Below are 22,979 nucleotides of genomic sequence, written 5' to 3'. Positions count from 1 at the left end.
CATCATTTATCCTGCACCAATATTGCTTGTGGGTAAAAAAGAAGAAGAAAATAACTGAAAAGAAAACAACTTCTCAGAACACAAAAACATTGCTCTTAAAACAAATTTATCTCTTAATTTTTCTCCAGATGCAGTCACTTTTTTGTGAGTTGTTTCACTAACAAAATCCAATCTGAACCAATAAAATCTGATAAACTTTTCAAAATGATATATTTGAACAGAACTTGCCTGAATCTCTTTTTTTGTATCTTTGGCTTTCACATTTTGTACTGTCACAACTATCACATCCGAGCCTGTCTTCTCTGTCTATGTTTATGATTACATCTACTGTGACAACTTGATAATGATGATTTAGGGGATGTGTAATGTTTAAGTTATAATAAATAGTGAAGTTACCAGTATGCTTATGTTTGGGTAATAAGCAGATGCACCTGAATGATTATTTTTTCAGATGACTAAAAGAATCCATTTCACTGAGAAGGACCTCCATTATTTTTCCATAACTGTGTCTTTTCCCTGATATTAACTGAAAGCTAAATAGGTCTCCATTTTCTTAAGTAGGAGGAGCCACATCACAGTGGATGTAGACTTAGATGTTTGGGAAAAGCAGGGAGGCTGTTGAAAGCACATAACCTGTTTAATCTTTAATTTTTTCTGACTCAGAAAACTTTGGCACACACAAACAGGAAATGGAACTTGGACAAGTTACACAGTAGCTCTCTCAGTTGTTTTTCTTATGTTAGCAAACAGAAAAATGCAAAAGAAGATGGAGAATGTGTTCATATTACTCCTCTGCTGTCATGCTGTGTTTCCAGGTAAGATCATATTTCAAGTATTTTTTATAAAGTTCTCCTTAACTTATAGCAGCTTAAATTGCAAGCGACTTTGACTTTTAGTTTCACTATGAGCTGTTGCAATTTCATTTAGTTATTCTCAAGTTCAGAGGAAAGATAAAAAGCCCCTGACATGTCAAATTATTTTCGAGGGACTGCATAGATAAAGCCTTTTTTTATGGTATAGTTTATCACTGATTAAAATGCAAGTTTACTTACTTGGTTAGAGAGTTGTAGCTCTTTAAAATGTTTCAGCGGTTAGTGAATGATGAATATGCCATTGAATATTCTCATGTCCAAATCACCACATGTGAGCCTAAACAGGCAAAAATGTTAAAAACATTTAATTTTAATACAATTGAAATTAACAGCTGCAATTTGAGATCCCTCCCCACCCGGAATTTCTACTTATTGTAATATTTCAAAATAATCACAAATACATATTCTACTCAAAGCATATTTAAATGATCTTTTCTTTTAAAAATTAAGTCTTCATTTAAATTCATTTTAATAATGTGATAAATATAATAAATAAAAAAAATGTTTAGTTTCATTGATATTTTACAAAAAAATAAATAAATAAATAAAAATAGATGCATAGGCCAAAATGATATTAGCAATTCTAAGAGTTAATTTTAAATTTTCATTTACTTGTTGACCATTAATGTAATTTTACCCAGCAGCAACAGTTAGTATTTATATATCATAAATACTAAAAACCACATAAAACGGTTAGTATTTAATCCAGGGTGTAGTTTTCTAATGTTGCAGAGGCCACAGTTCATGTAAGTCTAAATATGTGTCACAGATATTTTTTAGTGATATATCCAGTTGCAGCCATGTAAACTCCAGTAACAGTGTTATGAGTTAAAGTGTTTTCAAGTTAATGCTAAACACGAAATAAGTTTGACTGATATGCTTGTCCTTCTTAAATGGTAAACGGTAAATGGTAAATGGCCTGTATTTGTATAGCGCTTTACTTAGTCCCTATGGACCCCAAAGCGCTTTACACTACATTCAGTCATCCTCCCATTCACACACACATTCACACAAATAATCATAACCCCACACAAAAATTTCCCTTTCTGTATGGACACCAAGTAAAAAAATATAACAAAAACATTCTTGATTATACTATTGACAGTCATACATGAAAATGACCTAATACAAAGTCCCATCAATTTTACAGTAAAACATTCCTTGAAGTATTTCTTCACTGAAACCACTGAAATCCAAAGCATCCCTGAGTTTGTGGCTGTTGCACTTGTCGATGAAGTTCAGATAGGTGACTGCAATAGCAGCGGAAGGGGACCAGAACTCAAAGCACACTGGATTAAAAATCTCTTAAAGGATGATCCTCAACACCTGGAGTGGTACATTTTTCAGTGTTTAGGTAATCATCAGTTCTTCAAAGGTCACATTGAGAGGATAAAGCGACGTTTCAACCAAACTGAAGGTATGGATTTGTTTCATTTGACTGCTGATGATTGTTGAAATTATTATTATTCGTTTATTTTAAAATACAAGATTGATGTTGAATGGGTCAAGTGGGTGAATTTAGCAAAGGTGAAGAGTGGTGGGTGAGGTTCAGGAGGTAGAGCAAGTCATCTACTAATTGGAAGATTTGTGGTATGATCCCTGGCTGCTCTAGTGTAAATGCCAAATATCCTTGTGGAAGATACTAACCACAAGTTGGTCTCTGATGCATCCATTGCAGTGTGAAAGCGGCATGTTAAAGTGCTTTGAGTGCTCTATAATGGGCTATATAAAAACGAGAAAAAATTATTTGGGTATGGTGAACACCTACTTTAAGAAGAGGGAGGTACAGTACATAGGGTATTGTGTTAAATCAAGACGAGCAAACAACTGAACGGTGGAAGTTGAATAAAGAAGAATGTTGCATAGAATTCAAAGGTGAGACAGGCTGTGCGTAGTAAGGAAGAGTTACCAGATGACTGGGAAAGTACATCTGTATTGAGAGAAACTGCTAAGAAGGTGTTTGGTGTATTCTCTAGAAAGAGGAAAGAGGACAAGTAAACTTGGTGGTGGACTTAGAAAGTACAGGAAAGTATTTAAAGGAAGCAGTCACCAAAGAGAAAGTGGAATAGCCAGGGAGATGAAGACAGTAGACAGGAGTACTGGGAGGCTAGGTGTGTAGCAAAGAGAAAGAAAAGGCTTATAGCAAGTTGTATGTAAGGCTGGACACTAAGGAAGGAGGAAAAGACTTGTATTGATTGGCTAGTAGTAATGGGAATTGAATTTAGCGATTCTAATTCAATTATTGATATCACTTCTCAATTCTATTCTTTATTAATTCTCATTTGGTTCTCATTGGCTCCACTTTAAGAGTCACCACCATCACTATCAACCATATTACATTTGTGAAAATTAATTGCATGCTGTGTTGTCAAATGTTTTTGCATGTTGGAGGTATTTCCCCTCTTTGTTGTTATCATTGTTGCAGTTATTACTCAAAAAACTACTGATGACTGATTGAAAAATCAGAGCTTATGGAAGGGTGAAGGATTAAAGAACGGGGTACTCGGGAATGCTCCTCTGGGCCATATCCTTGCTAGTCAATGAGAAACCGGTGATGCCTCGATGTCAGCTGTCTACAATCTGGCTGACGGTGTAGGCCGGGTGATGGGCAAGTGATAGTGGGTTGGACAGAGGACATAATGGACTAGACTGAACAGGTTTGATTTCAGAGACATGGATGAATTTGTAGAGATGGAGGCAACTTGAGTTTCACTGCAGAGGGGCTGATCACTGAGTCAGTCTCATACGGTCCAATGTAATGGGAGCAGGTTTATAAGTTAGAGATTTTAAAGGAATGTTTTTAGCAGAAAGCCATACCTTTTGAATAGTTACAAAGCTAGGAGTGGGAGTCCTGTGGGAATCGGCATACATCTTAATTTGTTTAGTGGTTGTGAGCAAAGCCTCTCTGGTCTGAGTCCAGATCTACTGGCTCTATTGTAGGTATACAGAGGGCATGGTCATGATCTTTCTCTATTGCATACAGCTGCTTTTATTTCTGGCAAAGATGGAACAAGCTGCCACATAGTCCTTGACGTCTTTCTCCAGAGTATCCCACTAGAAGTAAGGTCTGAGCAGTGAGAGGTTTCTATCAAACCATGGTGACAGGGAAACTGGGTGGTGTGAGCCTAGTGGATCACAGCAGAGTGTCACATAGCAACGGTTGGGGGTACTGGAACTCAAATCAGGCTCATCTCGCAGAGCCTTTCTAATGGTCTCCAAATCCCACGTTAGGAACCCCACCGTGAACAAGGTAAGGCTGGCTGATGTCAGAGAACTGATGTGAGAGGGTGTCCTGTTTGAAATTCCTTGAACCTATGAGATGTTGTAATAGAAACAGTTGCACCACTATTTTCCTTCTCAGGAACACAAACTGAAATCAGCTGATTGTAGCGCAAGTGCAAGTGGAACAGATAAGCAGGATCGATAGGAACTGGACTATTGGGGACTAGTTCGTCCTTATCAGCTAGGCAGAGAGATTCAGCTGGAAATGATGTGCAGCAGGTTAGGATGATCAACGATAGAAATTAAAATATACTAAAGAGAGAAGAGAATATGTTAGGAAGGTGGAAGGAGTACTTTGGGGATGAATGAAGAAAATGTGAGAGAGAGAGAAGTTGACACATGGAAGACAGTGAATCATAAAGTGCAGAGGATTAGTTACAAACAAACAAACTAACTAACAAAACAGTTTAGCGGGATCAATAGGCAAACAGGTTGACTAGTAGCCAGAAGCCAGAGGGAAAAAAATAAGAATCTTCAACGCTGATAGACTGATTTTTGTACCAGTTGCAGGTGTAGAGCCTTTGATTTTGTGTTTGCATTGTTTCTTCATCGATTAGGTGTGATATCTGCTCGTTTCTCACTTGTTTATTGCAATTAATGTTGCTATCTCTATTTTCAGGTGTTCATATTTTGCAAAGAATGAATGGCTGTGAATGGGATGATGAGACTGGAGAAATTAATGGGTTTAATCAGTATGGTTATGATGGAGAAGACTTTCTAGCTTTTGACCTGCAGACAGTGACATGGATTGCTCCAAAACCACAGGCTGTCATCACCAAAATGAGATGGAATACTGAAAAAACTCGATTGGAATACAATAAAAACTTTTTCACCTCTAAATGCCCTGATTTACTAAAGAAATATGTGCACTATGGGAGGAACTTTCTGCAGACAGCAGGTAGAATTATAGAATCTCATCTAGTAAAAAAGAGAATTCATATTGCCTTCTTGTATTAATTTTTGAAATTTACAGTAAATTTCAAAAACCTGTCTCTCTGCAGTTCTTCCCTCAGTGTCTCTCCTCCAGAAGACTCCCTCCTCTCCAGTCAGCTGCCACGCTACAGGTTTCTATCCTGACAGAGCCATGATGTTCTGGAGGAAAGATGGAGATGAGATCCATGAAGGTGTTGATCCTGGCGAGATCCTCCCAAACAATGACGGGACCTTCCAGATGAGTGTTGATCTGAAACTTTTATCACTTACACTTGAAGAGTGGCAGAGGTACGACTGTGTGTTTCAGCTCTCTGGAGTTAGTAGCGACATTATCACCAAACTGGACAAAACAGTGATCAGGACCAACCGGGGTAAGACTGAAACCTGCAGGGATTTTGAAAATATCATTTGGTTTTCTTGAGCTTTCAAATTATCACACTTGGCTTACTCCAACTGTGACAAGTAATAAATATTAACATGCAATATAAGTCATGGCTAAAACTGGGATCAGAGTAAATGTAATGGAGCAGCAGTAGTGGTGTGTTGCTGTTTCACTCAGACACTCATTAACTATCAGGTCCTTTCTTTTTCATTTTTAACTCATTCTTTAATACCTGAACACATTTTTTCTGTACTATTGACATATGTCAAGTGTTGAAATATTTTGTTCAGCAGAGAAGCCCACTGACATGGTGATCTTCATCAGTGCTGCAATGGTTGTTCTAGTTTTCATCCTCATCGCAGCTGTGGTATCTGTAGCTTACAAAAAGAAGAAAGGTGAGAAATCTAAATGGGAGAAATATTTATTTTTATTTTTTGAATTCGTGAATCCATACTGTCACATGAGTTTGGTTACAAATGGCCAAAATCTAAAATTAGAGTATGAGTTTTAGAGCCATAGGACCATGACAGTATAATAGTGATGTGAGAGCAAACCAATCAAATTAATAGAAATTGAAATGGGCTTCTTCATTCTGCACTCTTAGAAAGGATGTGTTAAAAAAATGACACAAAAAATGTGTTGTTACACTATTAACACATTTTGTGTAAATTTTAACATAACATGTGTAAGAAAATGTGTAAACATTGAAAAAATGTGTAAAACGCTTAACACACTTGATGTGTTGCACAGTTTAACACATTTTGTGTGTTATTTTCAGAATCTAACAACAGGACCTAAAATTAGCAGCTCAGTAATTTGATGCTAGCCCTGTGTTTAGTGAAATAAATTGTAGATTAACAATGTATTATAACTATATTAACTGAATAAATAAAATGTTTAGTTATTGTTTGTTTTCCTTAATCCTTTCCTCATTACTTTCAACAAATAAAACATTTTATAATGTAATGTGGACCAAGGTGTATGGTGTACTAAAATTCTGAAAGAGGATTAATTTTTTATTTCTCAATATGTATAGCATACCAATTAATGGCCATGGCTATACTATAAGCATAAGTATCCACAAAGAACAGGCTTAATTTTGACCGTAACATGTGAATACAATTGAAGCAAAAGTAGAAAATGAAATGAGTAAGAACACACATGCTTAAAATTGAAACAAATTCTGCCCAGCAACATGACATACCGGCGGCGGGAAGGGGGCGCTATCTTTCGCGCCAATGAGACAAAGGAGACAAAGATGGAGGTTACGTCGCCTAGTATGTTGTCAGACCTTACAGTAAGTATCATTTACCAGTTTATCTTAATGTACTGAAAATATGCCGGGTTTCTGGAAGAATGTGAATTTATATAAAATATAGGAGTTTAGAGTTTAAGTTAATTACTGCTTAACTATACCTAGCTAACCTTAATGTAACAGTCTTGCTAACATATCCTACTCTTAATTTTATTATTAGTTCTTGGATTTCGTGCCATACTCCATTAGAGTTAATGTGTTTTGGTAGTATTTTTATGTATTACTTTATTCATGTATTTATCTATTTACTTTATTTATGTATTAGAGTATTCAGAAATTGCTCTTAGAACCAGTGTGGTAGTTGGCTAGCGGCTCCGACAGGCATTATGTTGTCTATGAGCAACGCCAGAGTCAGCACCTAACCGTAGCAGTGTTGAGTAAAATGACAATATTGTCGTTAGCTCTGAATATAGCAAATGTAGTTATCACCGCGACCATTCGTTTACTAGCAGAGAATAGGAATAAAGACTGAGTAACTTTAACATGAAATATACCTCATATTGAGGAGATAATTATTTTTTCAAGCAGTTAAAGCAGTTTTTGCATCTAGTATGATTAACTAAAGTATGTGCACATTCTTTTTTAAGGCTTATTGCTGGAAACATGCTCTGATATAGTTTCTTTTTTATGCAAAACTTCTGAGGAAGTAATAGTCAGTGTTATTTAAAAAACCAAACAACAGCAACTTGACTATGCAAATTATCTTACTTTTATAGATGAGAAAGAAATTTGTAAAAAAAAAAAATTCTTATTGTCAGCAGTGCCACAGACATCAGACATCACTATTAGTCAGGATCAGATTTATTCACCAAGTAGCAACTAGAAGATAAAATCAATTTATTTATTATTCAGAATTTCTTTTAGTCATTGCGTTATAATCACGTAGTTAAGAAACCGCCTTCTTCTGCTGCAGCTTTTTGAGTAAACTCGTGCTTTTATGCTCTGTGGAAATTTGCTGTCATGACTTTGAAGATTATTGCAGAGAGGTAAAGTGTCTGGTGTTGCCTTTACACAGTCTACCATTACCACAGAAGAACAAAGTCAACCCCTGAAGTCACTCAGGAAAGCCCCACAGATTCTTAAGGAGTATGAAACCTGTCGGTGCCATCGAGGAGGCTCCTTGTGAAGACTTGCATTGGGGATTTGGTGGAGAGGTGTGGTTAGTAAGTATCGCACTTTACTGTACTTTGTTAAAATTTTGCAATGAATGTTTTCCTTTAAAAATGTTGAAGTGCACAGAAGTAAAAAAGTTTACCTTTGTTTTCCAGTTACCCTCTTAGTGCAGAGAAGCTAACTGTAGCAAAAAGCATCCTCACCACTTTTCCACCCTTAAGTGGCAGGACAGGGGGAAGGATTTGTAAGTAAATTTAGCATTTTAATAATGTAAATTCCACTACATACTGTAAATTGCACTTGTTCCCACTTACTGTGTATCGTTTAACCTTTATCTAATTATTTATTAGAGCTTTTTTTCTCAGTTAAAATTGCTCAGCTGTTACCCATATACCTCTGTCCTTTCTTCCTCAGGAGCATTATTATGATCCAGTCTCTCATTGTGGATTCCTAGAGACTAAACTGCGCAACCTTAGACGGAATCTCGACCAGGGGCAGAGACATTATAAGAAGCGAAAAGTGACAGATGACTGTGGTGAAGACAAGAAGCTCAGGCGAGAGGATGGGAATACCAGCAGCACAGATGAGTGGGTCACCCAAGTTATTGCGGCCCTCAGCTGAGAACCTTCCAATTATCATGTCAGGCATGGAGGAAACATACACCAGTCTCAGAGCCTGGAATATTCGGAGAGTACCCACGGTTTTTGGACATGCCAAGTCTGGTAAGTTGCTTGGTTCTCTGGTAATGGTTTATGTACTCCTTCTCCACTCAGTTGTGTTTTGCATACAAAGTATGTAACAGGAGTCGATACATTTGGAGGTATGTTTATGAGCTCCTAGTGAATATTTTGAAAGTTTTATAACTTCAGAGTTTGATCATTACTCCCTGCGCACTGATTACAATGAGCATCACTTTTCACATGGTCCAAAATCTTAGTCGTACCACCAAATGACTATCTAATAGTAGGGACATCAAATGACAATGCAGAAAGTGCTGCTCGTGGAAGTGAAAACCCTACAAAAAATCACCTAAATCTGTATGAAACTCTGCTTTCAGCAGCACTATTTTCAACAAAAAAGCTCTACAGGACAAACCGCAGATAGACAACATAAGAAATTGTCTGCTAGAAAGTTGAACATCAGCTCAAAAGTCCTAATTTTTTCTCAGGGTCTGATGGGACCCAAATCATAGCTAAAATTAAGGAATAATGGACTTGTATTCAAATACCACTCCAAGTAAATTGTTGTTTCACTGTGTAGGTAAGCTTGATGTGGAATGGGTAACAGAAATGTGATACTGTAAAGTTTGATTTTAGCCATACAGCTACCAAATGGACAGAATGTACTTTTGATTTAATGTATTTAATGCTTCATTTTAAACTTAAACACTTCTTTTATTTCCGTAGGCTGGACTTGGAGTTTGGCAATTTTACAGGAGGAAAGGTGGATCTCTTTTTGCGAAAATGGGAAGCCAGTATCATTCCGAAGCTCAAATCAGTAGCTGCCCTGGAAACAAGAACCCCCCCGCCATGTGTTAACACACCTACTCCCACCAGTTGGTGCCAGTCGTTGCAGCCTTTTTTGCACTGGTATGTATTCAGTAAAGTTCTCACGGTATTTACTAGGGGTGCAACGATACACAAAATTCACGGTTCGGTTCGATACTTTGGTGTCACGGTTCGATATTTTTTCGATACAAAAAAAATGTTCATGCATTTTTAATTTGTCATTTATTAAAATTATAAATATATATTTTAACTCAAAAGTACAGTTTTTAAATTTAACCCTCACCCTTGTGCGTGTTTTTTATTTTGACAGCGAATGTGCACCTGCGGACCACTTATGTGCAGCCCTGGTTATTTAGCTCATCATATTGCAGCCACAGAAATTCTTTTGTCCATGAAACCATAAAGCTGCACTTTCTTTTTGCCTTATAGCCTGATTTGTCATAACTTCTCCGTTTTGTGGTAAGCTTTTCTTTGGCTGTCACTTCTTCACCCTGACCTGTCTTATTTGGCTCAGCAGAACTAAAATATATATCCTGCTGCTTTTACACACGCACTCACATAAGCTCAGCGATTCTCTGCGCGATCAACCTCTCACATGTTTAAGCTTGCTGCGGGAGATTTCACTTGTCATGTTTGCATAGTAAGCTAACGATTAATAAGACGATGTCAGAGGAATTGGTGCACAAATTATCATCACTCACAGATCAGTACTGTCGCTCTCTATACACAGTTCGCACGATTGCAAAGTGAAAGCAAAAAAACAAGCGCAAATTCAAACGCGACTTCAATATGTCACATATTGACAGTGGCTCACCGATGCCAATGACATAATTACCCAGCTACATTTCTGAAAGAATGCAAAAGCATTGACATATATTTTTCCTACAATAGCCCGACGGGCAGGGAAGAGATAGATTTTGGTAGCCCGACTGAAAAAATCGCTAGCTCCGGGACGTCGGGCTAGCGATATTGCAAGCCCTGTATCTGATTGAGGAATCACTCATCTTTGGAAAAGAGAGTTTATTACAGAGAAATGGCTCTTTCCAAAATAAAAGCTATACTATCCGCTTCTTCTGGGCTATATTCTCAGCAGCATAAGGAGAATCATGTGCTAACAGCTGTCTAAATGACTCGGCTAAAGTTAGTAGCATGCTTGTTGTTTTTGTCTTTGCACTAGGATGATGTCGGCGTAAATGTGCAGTCATATTCGTTGTGTTCCCACTAGTGCTTTCAGGTTAATCTCGTTGAAATGACCTTAACGCCACAACACGGCAAATCTCCGTTAACGAGCTACCGCCTATCGCTCCGTGCATGGGGCTAGACGGCCAACACATTAACGAGCTAACTGCGCTAACACACTAGTTCACACCAATGTAATTGAGCATTGCATGGCACATCCAACATACTGTTTTACTTTAGTCCATGACTCGCTTACCTTCAGGGTCATACGTCACATGAAAACCAAAATAATTCCAAACGCCAGATCTGAATGAGAGTGGGGGAGGTCCATCTTGCAAGGAGAGCTTAACTTCTGTCTCACTAGCTTGCCCTGCGCTCTTCCTTCTGACTATGCTGTCTGTGTTGAGCGCTCAGTGGATCTGCGCTCGACAGTGCAGCCTAGGCGGAGTAGTCGAACACAGATTCACTGAGCGCTCAACACAGACAGCATCGTCAGAAGGAAAATTGATAAAATAAATTACAAATGTTGTATTGTTCGATACATATGCGTACCGAACCGAAAGCACTGTATCGAACGGTTCAATATCGATACGAATATCGTTGCACCCCTAGTATTTACCTGAGGAAAGCATTTGTCTACACCTCACTGAATACTATCTTTATCTTCCCCCATCTCCAAGCCTGGAACAAGTATTGCATCGCTTTGCAGTGATCCTGAAGCATCATCCACAACACACCAACCCCAGCTGATATGCATCGGTGATCTAAAGAGGGCAACCAGGCAGTACATCATTGTTGCTAAGAATGACAGAGTAACCATTTCTCTGAATGATGGCCTGACGTGTGCTGTGGATAAGCTTTTCAAACTGTACTGGGTATGTAACTTGTCCTATCCAGCACCACTTGGCTCCGTCTTCACCTTCTTTGAGTTTGTCTATGACCTGCCGCTGTCCACCCAAAGGAAAACCAAAGTACTGGAGCTGATTGCACAGATTAAAGGATGCAAGTAAAATGTTCACCTGTCCAAAATGTAGAGAGTCTCTGTTCACAGAGGTGAGAAACCTCATTTGGCATCTTTGTCAAATACACTGCTTATCAGGACTGACCATTTTTATGCCTATGCAGTGGAAAGGTCAGACAATATGAACTGATTGGCTGAAATTTTTGATTTTTGTATTTAAACCCAAGGTACAAAATTGTATAACCTGGATGCTATATTCGCCAAAATGTATGTTTTTCTGTTTGCATGCAACTGCACATTTGTTAAATGTTGACAATTTGTTGAAGATGACAATTGTTACCTTTAAAAATTTTAATTCATGTATTGTCTGGATTATATCAGAACATTATATATATATATTGAAAAAATTGAAAAATTGAAAAAAGGGCAATCATATATATGATTGCCCTTTTTTCAATTTTTTTTGACATTTTAATGATCTAGAGAGATAGAAAGCTAGTCAGATATGAATTTTGTTTGATTTTGTAAAGTAAAAATTGTGATATAGCTTTGGCTAAAATTGAATTTAAAACATTTTAATTGAAAAGATTCTGACAGTTGTTGTTCATTCAGTTTGTAATGATTTATAATATGCCAAATAAAAAATGGAATTCAATAAGTGTATAATATATACCCATCTTTTTTCTCCTTTTTAAAAAAAAATTGAAATGTACACATTTTAACACATCTTTGTGTCAAAATAACACATCTTTGTGTTTACATTTTTTAACACAGAAGATGTGTTAAAGGAGCAGACACATTAATTGTGTTAAAACTGACACATCATGTGTTGTCCCTAATCTGATGCAGCACATGTGTTAAAATTTAACACATGATGTGTCAATTTTAACACATCCCTTCTAAGAGTGTGAACAGGAAAGAGGAACACAAAAATCAATAGATGACGGAGGCACACAAAATGTATGTGAAATGAAAAAACTCTAACAACTGATAAAAGTTTTTTTGTTTATTTCAGCTGAATATTCTCCGCCCAGTAAGTAAAACCTGCTTGTATTATATATGTAATTTGTGAGATGTGATGTGTCATTAAAGATATTAAAGGATTAAATTTTAAGACATGCACAGATTTATGCAAAAGCAAAACCTTTTTGCCAGTGCAGATCATCTTTGTTATTTATACTCTTGCTTGCTTGACCATAACTAATCGTCTCTCTGTTGAACTGGGGAGCAGGGGCACGTTTGCAAACAGAAACCACCAGTCACTGCATATTACACCTTTGAAAAGTTTTGAAAATATCCAGATTGTATGTTTTTGATCTTACAGTGCCTGATAATGGTTCTGAGCAGGCTGAGAGACTAAATCAAATGTGACTGGCCTGCAAGCAGTTCTGCTCTCCACTCTCTGTATGGCTTTCCTCTGGATGCTTCATCAGCTTCTACAGTTCAAAGACTTACATTAAAAACTCTAGTCATGTTTTACTCATTACAATTACCGAGAGCATTTTAAAGACCACTGTTGAACAGGTTGCTACACCTGCTGTAGATTAGTGCACAATTAGATATTCGTATGTAGACGGAAATTTTTTTCCAGCTGTCTGTGTTTAGACGTATTTGATTTTTTAATCTGCTTCACTGTACACATGCACTAGAATCATCACTCTTCTATAAAACAAGTATTAAATTTAATGTATGTTATGCAATGACAGTTTGGTTGTTAGGCATAAAACAAACATGTTTTACCATTGAAAAATTGTCAGTGAACAAAATAAAAAAATAACAAGAAAACATCTGAAGCATGCCTGGAGCAAAATCTGAGTGTTACTTGCTTATGTGTTGTTTTGTTAATGAATGGTAAATTATTTGATTTTGTGCTGGTTGCTTTATTGCTGCAAGTTATGGTCATTTATATCAAATATATATCTGCTTTAGTGATCAATATAATTTCAGAAGGTGAAATACTTTCACCAGTTTCAGTCTGTATTTCGTTCAGCTTACTGAAACATAAAGTTGAACATAGTTGAGAGGAGTCATATCAAGTACATCTAATGTATACTGATAACTCTTTTATGTTCTTATACTGCCCAGTGTCCTCAAAATATGCTGTGCACTAACTTTACAAATAATATACTTTAATAAATGTTATGAGACAAAAATGATTATTTTCAGTATAAATATTGCAATATTTGTTTTTGGATAATTTACACATGTTGTAGAATTATATTTTGGAGCCTACTGTACTCAACTTTATACACTTTATATGTGTGGGGTAGTTATAAAAAAGCAAAGAGACACGTTATCATGATCCTGGTCATACCTCTGCAAAACAAAAGCAATGAATTTATTAATATTAGCAATAAATTTATTTTATTTATATTTCTAATTCTGTTTTTTTTTCTCTGTGAGCTGTTTCTCTGCCTTAAGGAGGCTCCACTCCATTGCTTCATTTATTGCAGAACAAGAGTCACATGATGCTGCTCTGTGAACACCAATCACCTTTTTTTTCTCCTTTCTTTCTTTCCTTCTTTTCTTATCCTGTCCTGTCTGGCAGCATTTGCAATCAGAATTATGATATACATGCACTGTTGTGCCAAATACATTTTGCTTTTTTAAGATGAGCTCTAAAAATTATCTATAAATGTTTTTATCTGTTTATTTAATCATTTTTATCAGTGTTATTTCTGTTATTAAATTATATGTAATACAGTCAGAGGTGGGAAACAACAAAGTACAAATGCTTCATTACTGTACTTATAATGGGGCAAAAAAGTATTTAGTCAGCCACCGATTGTGCAAGTTCCCCCACTTAAAATGATGACAGAGGTCAGTAATTTGCACCAGAGGTACACTTCAACTGTGAGAGACAGAATGTGAAAAAAAAAATCCATGAATCCACATGGTAGGATTTGTAAAGAATTTATTCGTAAATCAGAGTGGAAAATAAGTATTTGGTCACCTCAAACAAGGAAAATCTCTGGCTCTCACAGACCTGTAATGTCTTCTGTAAGAAGCTTTTCTGTCCCCCACTCGTTACCTGTATGAATGGCACCTGTTTGAACTCATCATCTGTATAAAAGACACCTGTCCACAGCCTCAAACAGTCAGACTCCAAACTCCGCCATGGCCAAGACCAAAGAGCTCTCGAAGGACACCAGGAAAAGTATTGTAGACCTGCACCAGACTGGGAAGAGTGAATCTACAATAGGCAAGCAGCTTGGTGTGAAAAAATCAACTGTGGGAGCAATCATCAGAAAATGGAAGACATACAAGACCACTGATAATCTCCCATGATCTGGGGCTCCACGCAAGATCTCATCCCGTGGGGTCAAAATGATCATGAGAACGGTGAGCAAAGATCCCAGAACCACACGGGGGGACCTGGTGAATGACCTGCAGAGAGCTGGGACCAAAGTAACAAAGGTCACCATCAGTAACACACTACAACGGCAGGGAATCAAATCCCGCAGTGCCAGACGTGTTCCGCTGCTGAAGCCAGTGCATGTCCAGGCCCGTCTGAAGTTTGCCAGAGAGCACATGGATGATACAGCAGAGGATTGGGAGAATGTCATGTGGTCAGATGAAACCAAAGTAGAACTTTTTGGTATAAACTCAACTCGTCGTGTTTGGAGGACGAAGAATACTGAGTTGCATCCCAAGAACACCATACCTACTGTGAAGCATGGGGGTGGAAACATCATGCTATGGGGCTGTTTTTCTGCCAAGGGGACAGGACGACTGATCCGTGTTAAGGACAGAATGAATGGGGCCATGTATCGTGAGATTTTGAGCCAAAACCTCCTTCCATCAGTGAGAACTTTGAAGATGAAACGAGGCTGGGTCTTCCAACATGACAATGATCCAAAACACACCGCCCGGGCAACAAAGGAGTGGCTCCGTAAGAAGCATTTGAAAGTCCTGGAGTGGCCTAGCCAGTCTCCAGACCTCAACCCCATAGAAAATCTGTGGCGGGAGTTGAAAGTCCGTGTTGCTCGGCGACAGCCCCAAAACATCACTGCTCTCGAGAAGATCTGCATGGAGGAATGGGCCAAAATACCAGCTACTGTGTGTGCAAACCTGGTAAAGACCTATAGTAAACGTTTGACCTCTGTTATTGCCAACAAAGGTTATGTTACAAAGTATTGAGTTGTATTTTTGTTATTGACCAAATACTTATTTTCCACCCTGATTTACGAATAAATTCTTTACAAATCCTACCATGTGGATTCATGGATTTTTTTTTTTTCACATTCTGTTTCTCACAGTTGAAGTGTACCTCTGGTGCAAATTACTGACCTCTGTCATCATTTTAGGTGGGGGTACTTGCACAATCGGTGGCTGACTAAATACTTTTTTGCCCCACTGTATGTCACACTTATTTCTGCTTTCCCATTTTATAATTATTACTTACATTTTGATTAGATACCTTGAGTTTGTAAATGATCAGATTACATAATTGGAATACAATGTATCCAATTCAGGGTTGCGGGAGGATGAAGCCTATCCCAGCTGATACAGGACAAAGACAGGCTGCCAGTTTATTGCAGGGCTAACACAATATGTGTAACAGAAAATCCACTTAAATGTTTGATATTTCTTATAATAATCATAATTATGACTATTATTTAAAGGTTTCTTTATAAATACATTTTGATTTTTTATAACACCTAAAATATAAACCTGAGCTGTTTCAGATTCTGACCTCTGACCTCAGTGACCTGGCTGTGTCCTCACTGCAGCTCCCTCTTGGAAGTACGTCTGCTTCTTGTCTTCCCCCAGTGTTGACCGCCTGCCCTTGATATCACGTACTGTACCTGAGGAACAAAACAGGACAAACACTTGCCTTCATTTAAGAAGTACATTCATACAGAGGTAATCTATGGAAACACACTAGTTCAACCTTTGGGAGAAATCAGTTCCTGTGAAACATTTCTGTAAATGAACATCATGTGGAGAATGAATGAAATGAGTTCTTCAGGTGACTCAGCAGTCCCACACTGACAAATGAAATCTAGTTAAACTATTAAGCATATTTGCTCTTCTGAAATCTGTGTTAAACAACAACAAACATAGATTAGTAACAAAAATACAGCTGAGTAGAGGCGTTACAAACCACCAGCAGCCATAATGCTAAATTTTAATCTTCAAATGTTTCTGAGCCGTCAACAAAGTCCCACAGTCAATGCAGCCTGACTCAATCCTAGATGTTCAGCACACACACAGACACACAGAGGTACCGTTTAAAGTTTAGTGTTAACATGAGTCACTGATCATTTGCAGTATTACCCCCCTGCGTCTCCGAGCACTCTCTTCAGCGGCTGTCACCTCTCAGGTGTGTCAAATTAGTGAACAGGGAAGGGCGGAGTCTCTCCGGGACAAATTAACAGATATAACCAAAACATGCAATACAAAACATAAATAAAACTATCCACATTGAAACAGCAAACATGCAAAGCAAAACAACTTCAAAACAAAATCTGTCCTTCCCTGCATGACATCATCACCAGAGCAAAAAATGTTTGTATCGTCAGCAAAGAGTACCATTTTTAATACTTTGGACACTTTACAAATGTCATTAATGTATAAGTTAAAGAATTTTGGGCCCAAAACTGACCCTTGGGGTACACCACAAGCAATGTCCATACATAAGGAGCAACCACCATTTAATTTCACAAACTGCTTCCTGTTACTTAAATAGTTCCGGACTCAATTTAAAACTAACCCTCTGACACCATAACGTTCCAGTTTTCTTATTAATATATCATGATCTATTGTGTCAAATGCCTTTGTGAAGTCTATGAATAACCCAGCAACATATTGCTTTTTGTCTATGGAATTTGTGATGTATTCTATTGAATCTAATAGTGCCGATGATGTTGATCTCCTTGATCTGAATCTGTACTGACTTTCTGTTAGTAGTTTATGTTTATGTATAAATTTTTCCAGTCGGTTGCTAAACAGTTTTTCAAGAATTTTTGAGAATTGAGGTAGTAAAGAGACAGGCCAGTAGTTTGTGAAATGGCGTTTGTTGCCAGATTTTTATAGAGGTATAACTTTTGCTATTTTCATTCTGTCTGGAAATTGACCAGTTTGAAATGATAAATTACAGATGTATGTAAACGGTTTTATAATAGCCTCAATGACTCTTTTAACCACTATTATATCAACATCATTACAATCAAAAGATTTCTTATTTTCACATTTTTTTGACAATTTCAAAAACTTCATTTTCATCAACGGCTGTGAGAAACATAGAATATGGATTTCTGTCTATCAGTGTATCCAGTTTTTCCTTTGCTTTCCCAGGATCAGTGATTGTTCTTGCTACATTTGTTCCAGCAGTTACAAAGAATTCATTGAGACTATTTGCTACAACATCCGTATTGTATTCTTCATGATCATTACAAATGAAATACTTAAAATAAAATAGTTCTTTTGTCCAGCCCCACGTTTTATAACACTGTTCAGTATTTCCCATAATCTTTTAATATTATTTATATTTATATCTAACTGCTTCTTATAGTATTCCTTTTTACTATATCTAACTATATTAATGAACTTATGTATCTGATTTCAGCATCTTTAGTTCTCTTTCTTAAGAAATCTCTGTATAGAGCATTTTTATTTATACATGCATTTTGCAGACCTTTTGTTATCCACTGACAGTCCATATGTTTATGTTTCCTACTATATTGCTTTATTGGAGAGTTGGTATTATACATTAATGTAAATATTCTAAGGAATTAATTATACGAACTATTAACTATTAACTCCGTACTGACTCTGTTACTAGTTTATGTTTAACGTCATGTTTCTGATATATTTCACCCCAGTTCTGTTTCATTAAATCTTTTTTTTAAATACATTCATTCTTTCTTCTGTTCTTACTCGTCTGTACTCTTTTTTACTGTCCACTTTATTGATCTTGTAATGTTCACGTCCACACAAATAGCTACACGTCAAGAGTGTGGTCGGTTCCATACAAACGTTTTCTGTTTTGCATTTCCGCAAAGCAGAAAACGCTCTGACATACGTTTTAGTCTTGATTGAAAAGATCAACTTTAAGAGACATACTCCATCTAGTGTTTTGGGGGCAAAATTGCAGAGCAAAGGAGGCACATCTGGGCAGGTTTTATTACCGGTAACGACATCGTTCGATCACTGTACGGAGGCTGCGACTTGTGATTCATATTTCTGCAACAAAAGGAGTAATTGTGAAATTAAGAATAAATAAAGGATGAAACTATTTTTTCTGCTTCTCTTCTTTCGTAGCTTGTTTGCAGGTAAGAAAAAAAAATCCTTTCACCTCTAACAGCAATCTCGCCTGACTTTAAACTGCGTTTTTACTTTCGTTTCACCTTTTCTTTTTTTTCTCTTTTTTTTTTTTAGCCCGAACCTTACTAACTGAATTTTAGTAGTTATTCTCTGGAGTAATAAGGATATAAAACAGGATAGAATTGTACTGTAGTCTGTGCCATGTGATATTTTGATGTGTTTGCTTTTTTGTGTTTAAATGTGTGAATTTATTATCTAGATTGCATATGTTTTTGGTTTTCTCGTGTTTTAATGTCTCATATTTTCAATTAGGGTGGACTGTTTTATGTTGTGTGTAAGTACTCCTTTTCTTTCTTTAATTCTTAACATTTTAAACATTATTTGTTCCACAGTGAAACACACTCTGAAGTATTTTGCCACTGGATCCTATGGAGTCCCAAACATTCCAGAGTGTATGGTTATAATGTTGGTCGATGACATTCAGACGGGTTACTGTGAAACCAGCAACATGATATTACACCCAAGAAAGGACTGGGCAATGAAAATTTTGGAAAATGATCCAAAGGAGATGGAGACTTACATTCAAATGTGTTTTCAAGATCACCCAAATGTGTTCAGAACTTGGATTTCTATTTTGAAACAACAATTCAACCAAAGTGCAGGTGTATTATTATTATTATTTCACTCATTTATCAGATGATAAATCACTGAATATCTCTAAACAAAGCTTACTGATGAAAAAGAATAAAATCTTTGCTTACTGAATTAAAAAAAACTTTGCTAGATTTCCATTGTGCCTTAAAATAATAATAATCATCATAATAATAATAATAATAATAATAATAATAATAATAATAATAGAACAGCCTTTTATATTATGATTTTTTTCTGTTTTTCAGAGTTTATAACCTAAAGATCTGTCAGATTAAATGGGTTAAATCGGTTGCTGTCTCCGTCTTTGTCGATGTTGGATTCTGCACATTCAAGTTAAATTTCATTATTAATTTTGAAAAAGACTGACAGATTATGTGACTTGAATCATGAACATAACTTAAACCTTGAAGAACAGGCGTGATTCACACAATTATGATTTGTGTTCTTAATGTTCTTCCTGTCTCTCTCCTCAGGTGTCCACATTTTACAGATGAAAAGTGGCCGTGAATGGGATGAAAACACTGGAGAGGCAGTAGGTGTCTTGCAGTACGCTTATAATGGAGAAGACTTTCTCGAACTTGACTTTCAGACACTGACATGGATTGCACTGAAACCAGAGGCTGGCACTATCAAAAAGATATGGGATGCTAGTCGGGATTCTGTAAAATACGCTGAAACTCTCCTCACTCAGTTTTGTCCACAGTGGCTGAAGAAGTATGTGGATGGTGGAAGACACTTCCTGTAGAGAACAGGTAGAATCACCTGATGCAATTTCATGGATACAGTATTACTTGTGATTTATTGATGAAGTTTTAATTTTTTGCTGTCATACTCACCCAGCTGTCTTTTACAAAGAAAATGTCACCTGAAGCCTAGTTTTGTATTTTGTGATTTAGAAGGTGACTCTGAAAGTGGGTGTGCTGCTACAACATTTAATTGGTAATTACAGTTTAACATTTGGATCAATAACATCTTCAGGTAGAAATAGTGCTTAAAAATGATAGGAAAATAGAAACTAACAAACAAGACCAAGTGACCAACTCATGCTTTAAAAAAACAAAACAAAGCAAAAAAGAAACAAAACCTCACAATTTACAGGCTTGATTACAGTAGATTCAGAATGTGGCAAAGAACAAAGAATATGGAGGAAATAAGCACAGGTACAGGCATAGCTGTCAGAAAAATAGACAAGACTGTATATATGCACTGTCCTTAGGGTGGGAGGACAAGGGAAGAAGATGAGGACACAGGCATTTAACAAAATAACACATCCTTTCCCTGTCGTTTCATTTTAAGGTGATGTCAGCTGAATCAGTTTTGTTACACCCAAACTACGCCTATGTTTTAATATCTTAGATGTGATGACATGTTAGAGAATGACAAAATATACATTTTTACTCACACTGAAGAGTAGAAAATCTTATCAAATTTCATTACTCATAAAACATATGAATAAAAAGGACTTGTTGTTAAAAGAGTTACTTCAGGGGGTTAGGACTCTTTTATGAACTTTATACACACGTCTCTTTTATAATCAAAAGGTAGAAAAAAATAATCCTTACTTCTTCTCCCTCCATTGCCCCCATTCCCCTCTTTCCCATCTTCTGTCTTTCCAGTTCTTCCTTCACTGTCTCTCCTCCAGAAGACTCCCTCCTCTCCTGTCAGCTGCCATGCTACAGGTTTCTATCCTAACAGAGCCATGATGTTCTGGAGGAGAGATGGAGAGGAGATCCATGAAGGTGTGGATCACAACGAGATCCTCTGGAACAATGATGATACCTTCCAGATGAGTATTGATCTGAATGTTTCATCAATCAAGCATGAAGACTGGAGCAGATATGACTGCGTGTTTCAACTCTCTGGTGTTGAGAATATTGTCACAAAACTGAACGAAGCAGTGATCAGAACCAACACACGGGAAAACATGAGGAAAGGTGAGAGGAAAAACACTGAATTAGTTTTGTTTGCTGATGGTGAAGATCTGTCTGTAATGTAATATTTGAATATTTTATCGTTTTTTTCTTTGGTTTGGAGCCCAATAAGGATAACTATTACTGTGACAATAAGTAATGGAGACCCTGTTTTTTAAATGCCTGTATATAGTAACAATTGTAACTTTTATCTTTGACCTTACATTTGGAGAGCTGGATTGATGGATGGATGGATGGATGGATGGATGGATGGATAGACTTCTGTTTTTTATCTGCACATTTGTGTTTTACTGAGCAGAGACACCCTCTTCCATGACGATCGCCATTATCACTGCAGTGGTTGTTGTTGTTTTTGCTGTCGTTGGATTTGCTGTTTACAAAAACAAGAAAGGTGAGAGATTCAAAGGAGGTGAGCTGATTCTCTTCTACAGACTGCAAAACTAAACTTCTTTGCCACTCTAAAATATTTGATTTTGTGTTTATTTCAGAAAAAGATACTGAACCATGTAAGTAGTTTTCTTTGTTACTCTGGGTTTTATTGATACTGCATGTAAAAGTCAGTACAAGATTAGTCTGACGAAAAGTGTGTTTTGGAACTTACAGCTCCGGGCAACAACTCTGAACTTGAGAACTTAAGAGCTTGATCCCTGAGAGACTGAATCCAGAGGCCACATACACAAACACACCACCCTACTGAAACAAGTTAAGACCAAAGAAGATTACTGGTCATTTTATATCATTTTATTATTTTTAATTAATAACAGTTATTAAATTTTTTCTGATGAGGATGTGATCATTAAGTTGTTAATGAAGAATTCAAAGCTGATTACGCTGTTACTTAGTAATTACTAAACAACTTCTAACTGTAGTTTTCATTTAGTCCTTTGACATCAGTTAATTCAACTGAAATGGCTTTCACCTGAATGAATTCATTTTATTAATACTAACAACAGGCTTTAGACTTCATAAAGACAGAGCTATCCTGAAAGTCTTCAATGTGATCCATTAACACCATCCATTCTCCTGTATTAACTAGAAATCAGTGTTGACATTAAATGACCAGCTGTGCATTTATTACGACTTATCTATCATACCTGCTCTACTCCTTTCAGCCAGATCATTTAAAATATAGTATAGCTCTCCAATGGTATGCAGATGACACACATCTATCAATATTTAGTTCATCAGTCCCAGCTGCCTTAATAATCTAAACATGTTTCTCAGAAGTTGTTAAACTATGCAGGCTGCCTGGTCACTTCTGTATTGATTTTTAAATGGACTTTATTATATTAAATAATATTAAATTGTTGATTATTTTAAAGAATTCAGTGTACTGAGTTCTTCTGGTTATTTCAAGGTATCAGCTAATTAAAGAGAGGTGACTGACCCTTTGAGGTCAAACTGGCTTAATCATTAGTGCTTCATAAATCTGCTCTTAAAAGATTTTCTTTTTCATGTGCTTTTGTATTTTGCTTGTTTTTTGGTTTGTAGTAATTTTTTTTACTTGTTCAGTGAAGTATTTTGCAAATAACAATAAAAGTGATTTAATTGGATCTGATTTGATTGGATAACAGTTATGC

General features: G+C 36.7%; 1 protein-coding gene and 2 pseudogenes across 2 annotated transcripts; all 3 read left to right on the top strand.

The window, feature by feature from the left end:
- Window positions 1-697: 697 nt before the first annotated feature.
- On the top strand, window positions 698-13,114 carry LOC146609255 (major histocompatibility complex class I-related protein 1-like). Of its 2 annotated transcripts, none has more exons than XM_085346285.1 (7): window positions 698-815; window positions 2,023-2,289; window positions 4,774-5,052; window positions 5,156-5,458; window positions 5,763-5,864; window positions 12,561-12,578; window positions 12,870-13,114. In XM_085346285.1, the coding sequence occupies exons 1-7, from the start codon at window positions 737-739 to the stop codon at window positions 12,914-12,916; spliced, it is 1,095 nt and encodes a 364-aa protein (XP_085202411.1). In that variant the 5' UTR covers window positions 698-736; the 3' UTR covers window positions 12,917-13,114. The 2 variants fall into 2 exon arrangements, with proteins under 2 accessions (XP_085202411.1, XP_085202409.1); XM_085346283.1 differs by having other exon boundaries at window positions 5,760-5,864.
- On the top strand, window positions 6,665-11,594 carry LOC146609256 (uncharacterized; annotated as a pseudogene).
- Window positions 13,115-18,776: 5,662 nt separating the features above from the next.
- Window positions 18,777-22,058, top strand: LOC146609254 (major histocompatibility complex class I-related protein 1-like; annotated as a pseudogene).
- Window positions 22,059-22,979: the final 921 nt, after the last annotated feature.

This window comes from Diplotaxodon limnothrissa, linkage group LG22 (genome assembly GCF_057381915.1).
Source record: "Diplotaxodon limnothrissa isolate DT_005_m linkage group LG22, D_limnothrissa_male_GT1.1, whole genome shotgun sequence".
NCBI lineage: Eukaryota > Metazoa > Chordata > Actinopteri > Cichliformes > Cichlidae > Diplotaxodon > Diplotaxodon limnothrissa.
Note: the sequence above shows the minus strand (reverse complement) of the source record. Positions and strands in the feature narration are given on the sequence as shown.

Coding starts and splice junctions, on each gene's coding strand:
- LOC146609255 (XM_085346283.1), top strand. CDS start 737: ATGTTAGCAAACAGAAAAATGCAAAAGAAGATGGAGAATGTGTTCATA. Junction 816..2,022: donor CTGTCATGCTGTGTTTCCAG/GTAAGATCATAT, acceptor TCAATTTTACAG/TAAAACATTCCTTGAAGTAT. Junction 2,290..4,773: donor ACGTTTCAACCAAACTGAAG/GTATGGATTTGT, acceptor CTCTATTTTCAG/GTGTTCATATTTTGCAAAGA.